At 38.2% G+C, this 14,416-nt stretch overlaps 1 protein-coding gene across 1 annotated transcript in view; it reads right to left on the bottom strand.

The window, feature by feature from the left end:
- The window catches only part of LOC121958888 (transformation/transcription domain-associated protein), a 102,692-nt gene extending 94,726 nt beyond the window's left edge, over window positions 1–7,966 (bottom strand). The window contains 10 exon segments of the mRNA XM_042508052.1: window positions 462–550; window positions 1,143–1,220; window positions 2,992–3,117; window positions 3,240–3,296; window positions 3,757–3,840; window positions 4,209–4,313; window positions 5,224–5,334; window positions 5,625–5,674; window positions 7,503–7,694; window positions 7,777–7,966. Of these exon segments, the coding sequence (XP_042363986.1) occupies window positions 462–550; window positions 1,143–1,220; window positions 2,992–3,117; window positions 3,240–3,296; window positions 3,757–3,840; window positions 4,209–4,313; window positions 5,224–5,334; window positions 5,625–5,674; window positions 7,503–7,602 (800 nt within the window). The 5' untranslated portion in view covers window positions 7,603–7,694; window positions 7,777–7,966.
- Window positions 7,967–14,416: the final 6,450 nt, after the last annotated feature.

Below are 14,416 nucleotides of genomic sequence, written 5' to 3'. Positions count from 1 at the left end.
AAACACATTTAGCCTCATCAGAGACATTCATGATGTTGTATATCTGCAGTAGGTGGCAATTACACAGGTCTTCATATGGGACTCAATTCTACATGGGTGACTTGTTTGTTGCTGCACGTCAGGAGGAAACTCTGTACCTGCCAGAGACTGCTGAGGTATTTCTCCTAAATTAACTCTGGTCCATTTCCTCTCTGTTCCGAATGCTTAACACAAGCCTCTTCCTACCCTGAGAGGCTTCACCTCCTGCTAAGCCAATTTCTACAATTTTAACTTCCCCAAAATGGATTTTAACTTCAGGTTTGGCAGGCAAAGTAAGGGCAACAGGATCAACAAACTGAGTGCTAGAGTGGAAGAAAAATCCATTCTCTTAAACGAGCCTGAACTCATTTTGAAGGCGGTAAAGTGGAAATGAAATTTGTGAAAGATGCGCGCGCGCACACACACACACTCATACGGCTTACCTGGCCTGTGGAGACACCTGGAGCATGATGGTGTTCATGATGAGGGGCACAAACTCTGACACCACATTGTGAATGTTCAGCTTATAGAGCTGAGGGGACAGAGCAAACACACAATCTCAAACCCCATTCTAATACACGTGCATTATTACAGCTGAAGTTATGGATTCTAAAACTCTGAGCCTCCATGTGTATTTTTTGGGGAAAATGTGCTAACGTTTCCAATTATCTAAAAAAGAAAATGAGCCACTTCAGCTAGTGATGTTAGTTTTTTTAAATAGATAGCAAATTAATTTCTACGGAGTCCCTAAGGAACATGGAGTAGAAAAAAATAGATGTTGGAAAAAAGTTGGATGGCTGAAAAAAATTAGATGATGAAAAAAAAAAATGATGGTGGCTAAAAATTGATGATGGAAAATAAATTCTACCAGAAACTTTCTCGGGGATTGAGAAACTTTCTTGGGAAAATGTTTCATGACTTTTTTTTTTTACCACTATCTATATTTCATCTCCACAGTGACCCTTCCAGGGCTCCATAAATTTACAACCCTAAAACGGAATTATATTTTTTTGTTTCATTTTCATACCCAAAGCACTTTTTGCAATTACTCATTTTCCCTGTTATTGAACCACATTGTGTAGGTGTTAAAGTGTGATGGTTATATTTAGAGAGAAGTCACCAACCTGATACATCAGCACCACGATGATGGGCAGCTCTGCCAGCACCTTGAGAGACAAGGACCCCCGGGGGATGATGGTGTGCTGGAGGCAGAAACAAAGTGAAAGACACGGTAAGGATGACTGAGGTAAATGCTAGATCCACGCTGCCACACCCTTCTACAGCAGAAGCCCCATCAAATAAAACGTTTCTGACAGACATACCACTGCAGAACAAAGAACACTGTCTCCTTCACCTGCAATAAGCAGATATGTGCAGGAACAATGTTCCTGTTCAGAGACCCTCATCAAGTTATTCTAACTTTTTTAAGGGGGGGAATAACCTGATTAAGGTCTCTATACATTAGTCCCAATAAAGTTCTAATTGTTGTAGTTGTAGAGGACACTGTGGGAGTTCTTTGTCCTACAACAGTCAGCCCCTGTTTGCACACCTGTGGACCTATAGGTGTGCAAAAGTTTTGCCTTTACATACACCACAGCCACAGTCAACAAAAGGTAAACATAGTCAAGTTCTCACCACAACGCTCCCCTTTACAGTTTCCTCTCGTGGTCACGATTCTTCCATATTTCTAATTTATGACAAATGTTCACACTTTTATTTTTCCCTTTTGTTATCACAACCTGTTTCTGACACTGTACAGCATGCATCAGCCCAACGACTCAGTGTCTGGCACAGCTGCAGATAGACACCTTATCTCCATGCTGACCACATTTTGCGTTCTTGAAGGAATACTTTGATGATTTTCAACCAGATTTATATTATAACAATGTAACAGATAGATTGTCACCAGCCGGTCGGCTGCCATTGTGTCAAACAAACAAGTTCACTTTACGTCACCCACCATCGGGAGCCTTTATTGGTCCAGTGCAGTGCAGTGATTTCTGACAGTTTTAGTTTTTCTGCAACAGTCCTTGTTTTTTTTCTGGTCACGTAGTACCAATTTCAAAAGTATTTGTCGATCTCTACTGCAGAAACAGACCAGTTTTAACAAAAGACCATTTTCCAGCAGGGGGTTGGGGACTGCTTTAGGGGTTGAGAGGGATCCAGCTTGCCCTCCTCCGTCACAGTGGGATACCCAGCCGTCTTCCAGAGACCATGAGGCTCCTGTTACCCCTCGCTTAGGCATCCAGGAGCCCGGGGTGTGGGTGGGCCATGGAGGACAACTGGCTGTGGGTCCCTGTTGTGGGCCAAGCCTACAGCCTGCCCTCCCTCCTCCCTCCCTCCCTCCTGTGTACTTCAGCAGAGTACCAGGATCAAGAACCAAAAAGTAGACCAAATTAAATGTGTTGAACATAAAAATACTGATGCTGTACCCTTGTAATATTGTTTTCTTCATTGTTTAAAGGTCAGGAAACTCACTCTCCAGAAACTCCAGACTTTGGTTTTGAAATCCTCAATATTTTTTAGGTTTCAAGGTTAGTAAGTATGGTTTAAATTGTCACCAGTACTTGTGTTCAATTACAAAATGTCACATTTTTAATATTCTTCTTCTGCTGTAAGATTATGTTTTCAGTAAAGTCTTTAAAAAAGAAAACTACAATTCCTGTTAAGGAAAATTGTCATCTAATGATAATCTATTAATTATAATGCTAACATTCAGGCAGCCAATAAAGGTCCTCAAAGAGATAAACTCACCACAGGGCCGTGTTAAACTGATAAAAGCTTTATAAAACCATGAGTCTGAAAATGTACGCTGAAAGGACTGCCGATTATTTATTTTCTATCTGTGAGTAATACGCAAGAAGGCAGTTTTGTGGATTTGCCTTAATGTGCCAACATGGTGCTCTACTGCCCTCCTGTGGTTACAGACGGTACGGTCAAAAACTGCAAACTGCTAAAAAACAGTGAGCTTACTGTTCGTGTTTCGCTGTCGTCCCTCTCAGGTGCAGTCTTGACCAGCACTGATGTGATCATCCCGACCATTTCTGGGGAGGGAACTGTGTTCTCTGCGATCACCTGCGGGTTCTCAAAGTACCGTGCCTAATGGGAGCACAGAGATGAAAAGAAGAGAAGACAATGGTGAGTAATTCATTGCTTCCAGTGAAACGCAATCAAATCAGAACATAAAAAGAAAAGCCAGTAGCTGTGAAGATTGTACTTACGACAACTTTTGGAAGGTCTTTGTAAATCTGCTTCACAAAGTCCAGAAAGTGATGAATCTGAGGTGAGAGGATTATGGAAAACATGTAAATGCAAGACTTTAAGAAAATGACCAAATGTTCGTTTTCTTTTAATAAAACAATTATTTAAAATCTGTTGTATATGTAGTGCTGGCCCTGCTGTTTGTCATTCAGGCCTTGTTTCACTGGATATGTTAATTATTGACATGTTTTAATGATTATTACTTACCACAAAAAACGAGGAGTTAGTATTAGTTACCGCTGTTTAATGATCACATCTCTGGCATCAGAGGATTTTTAACAGATATGTCTGTGTCTTTAAAAGAACTAAACCATAACATTTGCATCCATCAGCAAAAATAATTAAGGAACAGGGGAACAATTTGACAGATTATTCAATCAACTTGACATTTGCTGAGCTCTGAATTTGAGGAGAGCCCTATTCTCATTTCTAGAAATTATTTCACAGCCTCATCTTTACAAGCAATGAGATTCTCACCTCCTGAGAGATCGGAGGCCGGAATTGTTTGTGCAGCTCGATTATGATGCGAAGGCAGATCAGCACATTTTCCTCACTTTCAATCTGTAACAAAAGGAAAACACATGAATGTGAAATGGCCACACAGTAGCCCCTGTATCTGTGGAATAAATGCACAAGATTTTGTCCTTGTCTGCTTTGAACAGTGACAACAACATTTTCATTGAACCCCACCTGTGTTATTCATTCTTTGTACAACATTCACTAAAAATTAAAATATTACCATCACAGGCACGTTGCAGCTTTTAGGAGGTGCTTAGATTAAATTTCCAGCAATTTACGTGCATGTGTATTTAGCTTTGAAAACTCATCAGCTATAAGAAACTGAGGCAAAACAAAAAGTAAAAGGTAAAAATCCAGGTTCATAGTAACTGAATGATGCAAAAATATCAAGAGAACAGGACTCATCATACCTCCAGAAAGCGGAACATCACAGACAGGATGTTCTTGGTGTGTGGACGAAGGTGCTCATTGGTTGGGATGCGGTGGATGATTTCCAGCACCAGCTTCCGCAGTTGCTGAAAAATGGAAAAACTTTTAAAGCGAAGAATCTAGCTCTGCGTACAATTATACAGTTTGATATAATCAAATTTATTGACAGAATCAAAAGTGAATGTATAGAGTTACAATTTGTGAATGCTGATCTATGTCTGCAGTCATGCAACTTACTGTAAAAACCTTTGGATTTATTACTGAGACTGTAGATATCACAGAAGCCAGCTCGCTAAGACGTTTAAAAAGAAAGCTAAAAACACAGATTTTCCAGACACAGGCCTTTAAGTCTTTTTTATACTTCACACCACTGAAATTCTTTTAAAATGCTGTATATTACCTGATCTTATGATTTTTGCGATTTGTACAATTTTCTGATTTAACGATTTTAAGATTTGTGGTTTTGCTGACCGAGTTATGATTCCCTCTTTCTTATTTTCTTTTTTTTGGAACTTGTATTTCAATGTCCTTTTAAACTGAATTGTATTGTTGGCATGTTTTACATCCATTGTTTCTATTTTCATGTGAGGCACTTAGTCCTTAGAATTCCCTCATTGTGAAGCACTTTGTGCTGCACTTGATCATTATTTTTATGAGTGTAAGAAATACTTCACACCTTTTCTGAAACTTTAGCACAGTTGAAGTGTTTACCAAATGAGAACCAACAAATTTTAACAGTTATCTGGCAGATATGAGTCGTATTTTAACTTGAATGTCAGGACCTTTCCTTTACTAAATTTCCTTTTTGACATTTTCTACATCCTTCTAACAGCCCAAATGTAAACGCGTATCCCAACTGCCATTGATTGATGCTGACATCATCATTATTATTATTAGTGTCTTTGACCAAATCCGTATTTCTGTCTGTGCAGTTTTTGAAAGTGGATAGAAATTGTGTGTAGGAAGGAGCCGAAAGCTTTATTTGTAGTCACATACCTGTGTAGGTTTCTCTTGGAGGAATTGCACCTCTCCATCCTGAAGGAATGTGAGGAAGCGAGGGATGATGTGCTCCAAGAAGGTGGAGTACTGAGGCGAAGATGTCACATTCTGAAAGTAAAAGTCCAAGACATGTTGTGTCATGTAGCAACTTAGTAGATTCTGCAGTTATATTTCATTGCTTTGCAAGTTTTTTGTCAACCAAGATTTTTCTTGGTTGTTGTAGGCTTATTTAACTGCTTCAAAATGTAGTGCATTCTCCCAAAGTTCAGATCTGACTCCTTAGAGAATTCTACTTTTGTGGGATCTATACAACTTGTTAAAATCCATTATCATGCATCAGAAGAGACAATGAGAATCAGCCTGCAGCAGCACACGCTGAGAACATTCATCAAACTCACCTCAAAGTTTTCGCTGACCTCCTGCATCATCTTCAGCTTCGTCTCATCAGCTGGAAGTTGAAGGACAAATCATCACCATCAATCAAAGCTGCTAATGATTCAGTTCCACTTTTCATCGCTTTCCATGTGCTCAGAAGGGACTTTCAGATCTTATCAGTTTTACTTTCAGCGTCCAGCTTGATTAGAAGGTACATCAAATATCACACTCACACACACTTACACAGACACACACTCTCCCAGACACACGTACCTCTGACTGGACTAAAGCATATCGCTCTCATCACATCGCCCCAGCTGAGCACAGAAGCCTGAACCATCAGTTATTGTGCTGATACTAGGCAGAAAAAAGTTCAATGCAACGGCAAGGTCCATGCAATTTAATAATGAATATGTATGAGAAAAGTTTTCTTTGAGCCTGAATTTTAATTATTCACACTGAAGGCTAATATTATTTCCATGGGAACAACTACATTCATTCTTACATGAACTCTGTTGTACGAACAACATCTTAATAATTTTAATAACTGCTAAATATTTAAAAGGGTGATTTAAAGTAACGGAAACCCAAATGAGATAAGTTGATTTCATACTTATTCATACAACATCTGATCACTTCATGTGTTCATGCTTGAGAGAACAAAACAAGCCAAAAATGTACCATAAAGTAAGCAAAAATAACATGATAAGGGTGTCCACAGGTGTCAGAAACTTTAATTTAATGCTTTTTAGGAACTCTTCAAAATATTTTTAACCAAATTTAAGCCTGATTTTTGGACAAATTATATTTTTTCTTTTTCAAGCAATGCAGGCCAGTATAAAGCTAAGAAATGTATATGTGTTTCTGTGTAGAGGGAGGTTTTTTATGAAGGAAAGTGTTAGAGAGCCAACAGGTAGGTACAGGTAAAAAGTAAAATATCAATAGTCTCAGTGTTAGATTTAGATTTGTAACAGAAATGTGGAATTTTATACATAAGATTTCTGACTAATTTTAACAAAAAGAAATTAAGAGACGGATTAATTAAATATTTGTAGTAATTATGACATCACAAATTTAAGACTAATGACTTTTAAGGCATCTTTATGGGTGCTAGATTACAGATGGATTCAAACTTTTTGAGGTAACCCCAAACTCATTAGAAAATGCATCCATTTTTTGAATCAAACAGTACATACAATAACAAATCATCAAAGTCATTATGTGCTTTATACTAATTAATATAAAAACTGCATCATTTTGAGGCTTTTTTGGCAGTTTCAGATATCTGCCATAAGTCCTGTCTAGATCACTTATCACTTACTAGCAATATACTGAGAATAGTGGTGGAATGTCCTGGGCACATTTACTCATTGTATTAAGTACAAATTGAGGTACTTTAATTGAATCTGTTATTTTCACGACACGTCATACTTCCATTCCACTACAGCTCAGAGGGAAATACTGTACTTTTTACTGCACTAGATTTATCTGAAAGCTTTAGTTTCAGATTTTAAAACATTTCAGAAAGAAATGTTTTTAAAGTATGGTGCTATGTTATGAATTAAACGACCCGGTAGTTTATAAAAGTACATCTGACACAATTACTTATTAATTAATCAGCTGATTGACAAAGAAATTCAACTATTTTTGAAATACGTTTAAGATGTGTTCTACTTTTGGGTGGTGTTTTTTTTTTAAAGTTTTCTACATTGAATACTTTTGCATTAAGTGCTTTAAGTAAATTTTCTCGATTAAACCTACTTTTACTGGAGTACTACTTTCAATAAAGGAGTTGCTTGTAACAGAGTATTTTAAATCTGTGGTATGCCTATTAGTAGTTTTATTTACATATCGGATCCGAATATTTCTTCCACCAGTGACTGCGAGCTCTTTGAACTTACGTGTGTTGGCGTCTGTGAGTGCTGCCACAAACTGCAGGTACTTCTTCATCAGTGTGGTCTGGTCGACCACAGTCGGGCTCGGTGCAGGCACAAAGGCCATGGTGGCTGCTGATGGGACAGACGGAGCTGCTGGAGGCAGAGGAGGCAGACAGCAGTCTGCTCTGCACGGTTCTTACAGTGCGCTCATGAACGCTGCAGGCATCAGAGGAGGTGAACAGATCCGCAGTCATTAATCAAAATTGAGAAATCGACGTTATATTAGGCGACCACTTACGCAAAAATCGGCGTTATTGCCAATATGGGTGAACATCAGTAAAATATCCATGCAGTAAACCGGTAACAGATCCACAAACATGCCCCTGAACGGGCGCACAGTGATGACATCATCACAACCGTCAGCTAGCACATTTTCTGTTAGTCCGAAGGTGTTTGTTAATTAAAGACTGATATTTTTAGCGTCAAAGTGGAAACCGTTTAATCAATAAGAGGCGCTGCACGCTTATATATCCACTCAATGAATCCTCAAAACCCATATATAATATTAACTTTGCAAAACACGTTAGCAAACGTTAGCTAATAAACTAGCTTTCCCAAAGAAAGAAAGCGCTCGCGCATCCCGGCCATTAAAGAGAAAACAAACAACGCGTGCGAGGAAGCGGGCGCGTGTTCGAAAATTGAAACCGATTTAAAAGTTAATATAATACACACTACTGTTGGAAAAAACCCTCTGTCTCACCAAAGTTTCCAATAAAAAGCGGACCGTTTGTACTCACACAGCACCACACACAGGAAACCGCGGCTCCGTATCCACCGCGCTCGAGCGGCTGCTGCTCAGGGCTCGCGACCAGCAGAGATGAATGATATCCCTCCGCCTGCTGAGTATATTTTTCCTATGCATGTTTAAATATATTGTGGTAATATCTGTATGACATACATATATTCAAAGAAGCGATGCAGTCGATGTTGAGTTTGTTAAAATTATTCTTTTTGGTCAAAACGTTTTATTCTAGACCCAGCGGAGGAATAAAAAGTAAAACCAGAAGATATAAGACCATCGTTTTCGATGGTCTTAGCTGTAGGTAACTGCGCATGCTCTGTTCTTACTGGCTTATTAAAGAGCGCGAGACTCATCACCTAATATCAATTAATTTAGCCTATATGACCCTATGAAATATGATGGGTTTTTTTTTATAAGCCAACTGTTAATACAAGTAGCCTACAACTGAAACAATTAGTTGAGTAATATATTAGCCAGTTGACAGAATTGTAATTGACAATTCTTTCTTTTTTTCTTTTTCTAACCCTAACCCTAACCCTGTAACACAAGTAAATGTTCCTGATTATTCTTATTTAGTTTTTTTTTTGTAACATTCTCAACACAAGACTTAAACTTGTAATTGAATATTTCCACAGGATGATATTAGTACTTTTATGTCAGTAAAGAATCTGAATACTTCCTCCAACGTTGTATAAATTAATCGCCAAAAGTGCTGGTTAAGTTTAAACTTTAGAAATGATATTTAAGCAATATAAAGTCTACCCAATAACTGCAGCGTGTCGTGAAATACTCCTCTTCCACAACGGATTATCAAAGAGGTTACAATTTCAAATCACTGCCTTCTGTTTTTATTTTGGTTTTACAGTGTCACAACTTTTTTTAGGGTGGGGTTTTACAATGCAATTGTCATGCTGAAGGAGAAGATATTTAAAACCTGGCAACATAAACCTTTTAATGCTAATGGATAATGAGTGATATATGAGGAATGATGAGGGGGTGGAATGACATTGGGACAGAATATAGTTTTTTTTTTCTTCATTTCGTCATCATTTAGCACAGTGTAGGCCTATTTTGACCACCAGATGGCAGCTCACTGACAGAGGCAGACAGAGTGTGTGTGTGTGTGTGTGTGTGTGTGTGTGTGTGTGTGTGCTTAAACTCTCCTTATTGCTCACTGTAAAACCAGCTATAATGGCAACCATTTGTGAAAAACACACCAGAGTCTGAGCTTCATCTGTTGAACTGAGGCCAACATGGTGAAGCTGGCATGAAGCATTTCACACACGGCGCTTATATATCATTTTCTTATCTGACTGTGGTGTGATCATATGTGTTTTTTTAGAGGGAAATTGTTCTCAGATCTTGATCTTCAGACATGATTTTTAATAACCTAGACTTTCATAAGAAAATGCTGGAGGTTGCAGCTTGGACACTGCCCAGGCCATGTAGGGAGTATTGTATGTTTTTCAATCATTTTGTTGATTTATGGCTCAAGAAACTATAGTGTTTATTAGTTTAACCCTTTGAAATTGGCTTGATTCTGTAAAAAAAAAAAAAACATGGGAAGAGGGTGACAAGCAATTTAACAAGAAATGGCCCAAAAATTAGGATGAGTAAGATATTGATAAAAAGTTACAGGAATAAGCAGAAAAATGAAGGAAAAACAAAACAACATGAAAGTGACTCCAAGAAAGTGCTTAAAAAAAATTACCTTTTTTTCTATTTTCTGCAACATGATTTTACATATTTTACATTTTCCCTGACATTCTTCCCTCATTTTTTGACAATATTTAATAATACTCTCCCAGTTAATTTTCAAATCATTTCCTTGTAACTTTTTATTGTTTTTTCCAGTTTGCAGGATCTTTTTTTTCCTGCTAAGTTGCTAATTATATATTTTTTAAAAGAAATCAAACCAATTTTCTAGGGTTTCAGAGGTTTAAATGCTTGCAAAAGGCATCATAATGCTGCACAAGACAACTGATGTCCATGCAGGTGCTAAATAGTTAAAAATATGAATGATATAGTAAATACTATCAGTCTTTGTATTATTGTTTCATCTAATTTTTTCTTCTTTTATTAACATAGATGTGAGAATGGACAAAAACTGCGCTCTGTATGATCCCTCAGATAGTTTTTGGTCCCATATGTAAATTAATCCCATCTAACCTGAGAGTATATTTCCTTTCATGATCATTTTAAAGTGTCTCTGTCACCATTTGAAGTTACTGTCATGCACACTTGCCTCTTCATGTTTAACAAATGAAACAGAAATGTCCTTGTTTCATAAAGCACTGGAAATAATGAAGTGAAAGATGGTCATTATTTATGTCGGCTTGTCTGCTGCCCACACACTGCTTCACTAATGGCATTTACTTCATCATCCTCTCCCTCACTAGATCAGATATATTCCTTTCACTTAATGCCATATATAACGTACAAGGTAATTTGACATGTAATGTGACAGTCTCATTCTGTTACCCGCTCTCTGCTCTCTAAGTAATGATGATCTGCTAAAAGATGTTTGTCTCAGGCTTATTGCGCTGTCCTCTTTGTTTCATTAGTGGGTTTTCTTTGAGTGTGTGTGTGTGAGATGGGGGCTTTATCCTGTGTGGGGAGAGTGGATGACACACTGGTTCTCCAAAAACCACTCATGTGTCCATTAGGTTTGTGTTTTGTCAGTGCGCTGCGGCGGCTGCCGCTGCCCTCATGAGCAGGCCTGTATTATTTCTCATATAGAAAGAAGTGCACTTTCCTTGAGACACGCTCTGAATCATCAACAATACCCTGAGCATCTATTCATGCATCTAAAGCTCCGTGCACATTCACTCTCTCTGCCCATATGTGCACTTGTGAGGCCTGCACAGTAACATGTTCTCTGTGAACCAGACTCTGTGAATATGGTTGGTTATTATAATGCGAGTGTCGTCCTGATAAGCTGAGCCGATTTCTACATTTCTGCAGGCTGTTTTTAATCCGCTGGAGTTGAAATCAGACCGGCAGATGCTTTTTGTCTTTGTCACCTGGTGAGCAGATGATAGGTGTGATGTCACAGGGAAATGACAGAGTCTGTCAAAGGTTATGGGAACTGCTTTGCACAGGCTTTGCAAAAACACAAAACCCCTCAATCACTGCTGCCAGATTTTGCCTCTTTTTTGTTTCTTTCTAAGATCGCTTGTCAGAGGAAAATCTTGGCGCTGTATGTTTCCTAATTTCTTCACACAGCTACACAGATCCTTACACAAACGTTTGAATGTTTCATATCATATAAATAATTCTAAAGTGACATTATATATGAGCTTACTTTGTCATTTGGAGATAGAGGGGATGGTGGATGGCATAATGACCTCTGTAGACCACAATTTGCGACCAACAAACAACAAGACAGGTTTGCTGTGTTTCCAGCAGCTTTTTAGACTTGAAAAGTGCTTGTTATTTTTACAGACTTCACTGCATTTCATGCCGAGATAATGACAAAAAAGTTTATAATTTTGCAGAGACCACCACTGTATTTTCTGCAGGGATAATGGCATGAAAGTGGACATTTTTGGCAAGACATCACTGCTTTTCTTTCGCCAGAAAGTGGCACAAAAGTTTTTGCAGGGACATTGCTACATTTCGGGACAGTGTCATAAAAAGTGGTTGTTTTTATCTGAGACATTGCTGCAATCTCTGCTAAGATAGTGTCATGAAAAATGGATGGTTTTTACTGAAACATCACTGCATTTCCTGCTGCGATAGTGCCACAAAAAGCAGTCATATTTTACTGAGACACCCCTGATTTGCCATGAAAAACAGATGGGTTTTTTTTGATGTAACATCTTTGCTTTTTTTTTATGAAACATTGGCATGAAAAGAAGGACATCCCTGCATTTCCTGTTGGAATAGAGGCATGAAAAGTGGACATTTGTTTACCAAGACATCATAGCATTTTCTGTGAGCACAGTGGCACGAACAAACATTTTGGCAAGACATTACTGCTTTTTCTGACAGGAAAGTGGCATGAAAGTTGGACGTTTTTGCAAAGACATCGGTCAATTTCTAGGTGGGATAGCGGCACGAAAAGTGAATGTTTTTTTACTGAAACGTCCCTGCTTTTCCTGTTTCAATAATGCCTAAAAAAGCAGACTTTTTTTATACTGAGACATCACTGCTTTTTCTGCCAGAATTGTGGCTCAAACAGTGGATGTTTGCTGCAGAAATCATTGCATTTCCTGCTGGAATGGAGGTGTTAAATGTGAATGGTTTTTGATGAGACGTTGCTTTTTCTACTGGAATTATAAAATGAAAAGCAGTCCTTTTTAATAAGTTTTAATACGTCCTGCATTTTTTTTTTTTTTTTTTTGCAGGGATCGAGTGACAAAAGGTGGACATTTTTGGCAAGACATCACTGCTTTTTTTGCTCAGAAAGTGGCACAAAAGTTTAACATTTTTGGACATTGCCACATTTCTAGGTGGGATACTGCCATGAAAAGTGGTTGCTGTTTATTAAGACATTGCTGCATTATCTGCCAGGCTAGTGACATGAAAAATTGATTTTTTTAAAATGAAATCACTGTATTTCATGCCCCGATTATGCCGCAAGACATCTGCTCTCTCTGGGGAATAGTGGCATGACACTTGCTGCATTTCCTACCAGGATAGAGGTTTAAAAAACAGATGTCTTTTTGTTGAGAAATTGCTGCTTTAGTATGCTGATGTGATGCACTGACATGAGTCTGAAACTGACTGGAAACTTTGTGAAAAACAACTTATAATCACATAATCACTTGACCGACAGTGCTTGTATTTGATCATTAATTCAGAGCAGGTTAAAGTATCTTCAGCTGAGCTCCCGGCGGTTTTTAAACACCAAACTTTAACAAAGTTCACTGAGTGAATCAAACTGAGCCGTTTGTATTGTCAGAGAGAAGAAGTCGCTGATTAACAGTGTGATTTGGCGCCTGGTTGGACGCCATGTTCAAAGCACAGTGGTGTGTCTTCCAGTCTGCACACCAGGCTTTATTGACCTTTCACAGCTAGCCAGGCAGCTGCTGCTAATTGTTTACCACCACATCCTGTTTCTTCACCACTGCTTCCTTTATCGAAGAGACTAACCTACATTATAATGACTCATGTTTGTGACGGCTGCACGGGAAAACTCTCAGCCTTAAATGGCCTCTGGATCTCTGTGTTACCTTTTAAACATGTATTCATACACACAGAGATAGTATCATTACTTACTGTTTTAACATTAATTGTAATTTAGGATCCACACGTCGTCACACTTCATCACCCAGCATGGTTAAATTGATAATAATAAGCTTTATTTATATAACACCTTTAATACAAGAAATGCAACACAAAGGGCTTTACAATAAAAACAGGCCAGGAAGGCTATTCAGCATGAATGAAGACATTCAAAAGCAGGGAAAATAAAAATTAAGTGCTTAAAATCATAAAATCATTAGATAGCATCAAAAATCAATTAAGAAAAAATAACATTTTAAGAGAGTTGCAGCAGTCAGAAGTGTAAAAATAAGAGTTTTAAAGAGTGAGAGCCAGTGAAAGTCTAGAGTGAATAGTCTGTTTTTAGCTTTCCTTTTAAAATATTTAGTGAGTTGGCTTCTCTGATATCTACAGGTAGTGTGTTCTATAGCTTTGGGGCATAATTGACAAAGGCTGCATCCTTGATTTTCTTTTTTTAGCTGTTGCTGGGAACCTCCAATAAAACAGCAGCAGATGGTCGAAGTGTTTCAAGAAGGAGAATAGTTTACTAGAAATTAGCAAAGTTGAGTTGTCCAAGGCCACTGAGAGCTTTGTATATCTATTTTGATTTTGTTACTTTAACTTGAAATGACATTTATATGAAATATAAATGCCTGGTTCACCCATTAGTTCTCACCTGTTAAAGTGGTTGCCCCATCATGTACAGAGGCTATATCTGCACAGCCACAGGTTCAACTCCAGCCTGTGGTCCTTTGTTGCATGTCATGCTGAAGCCATCCTATCCTTAAAAAGACTTTTACACCATAAATCAGTACAAGAAAATTCACCAGAGAGCAGGAAATTAAGTTTTTGGTGCTAGGAAAATTTACGATTTTGTTTACCACCCCCTCAGGAAAAAGAGACCTGGAGAGAAAGGGAAAGGGAAATA

This window comes from Plectropomus leopardus, chromosome 19, assembly GCF_008729295.1.
Source record: "Plectropomus leopardus isolate mb chromosome 19, YSFRI_Pleo_2.0, whole genome shotgun sequence".
Taxonomy (NCBI): domain Eukaryota; kingdom Metazoa; phylum Chordata; class Actinopteri; order Perciformes; family Serranidae; genus Plectropomus; species Plectropomus leopardus.
Note: the sequence above shows the minus strand (reverse complement) of the source record. Positions and strands in the feature narration are given on the sequence as shown.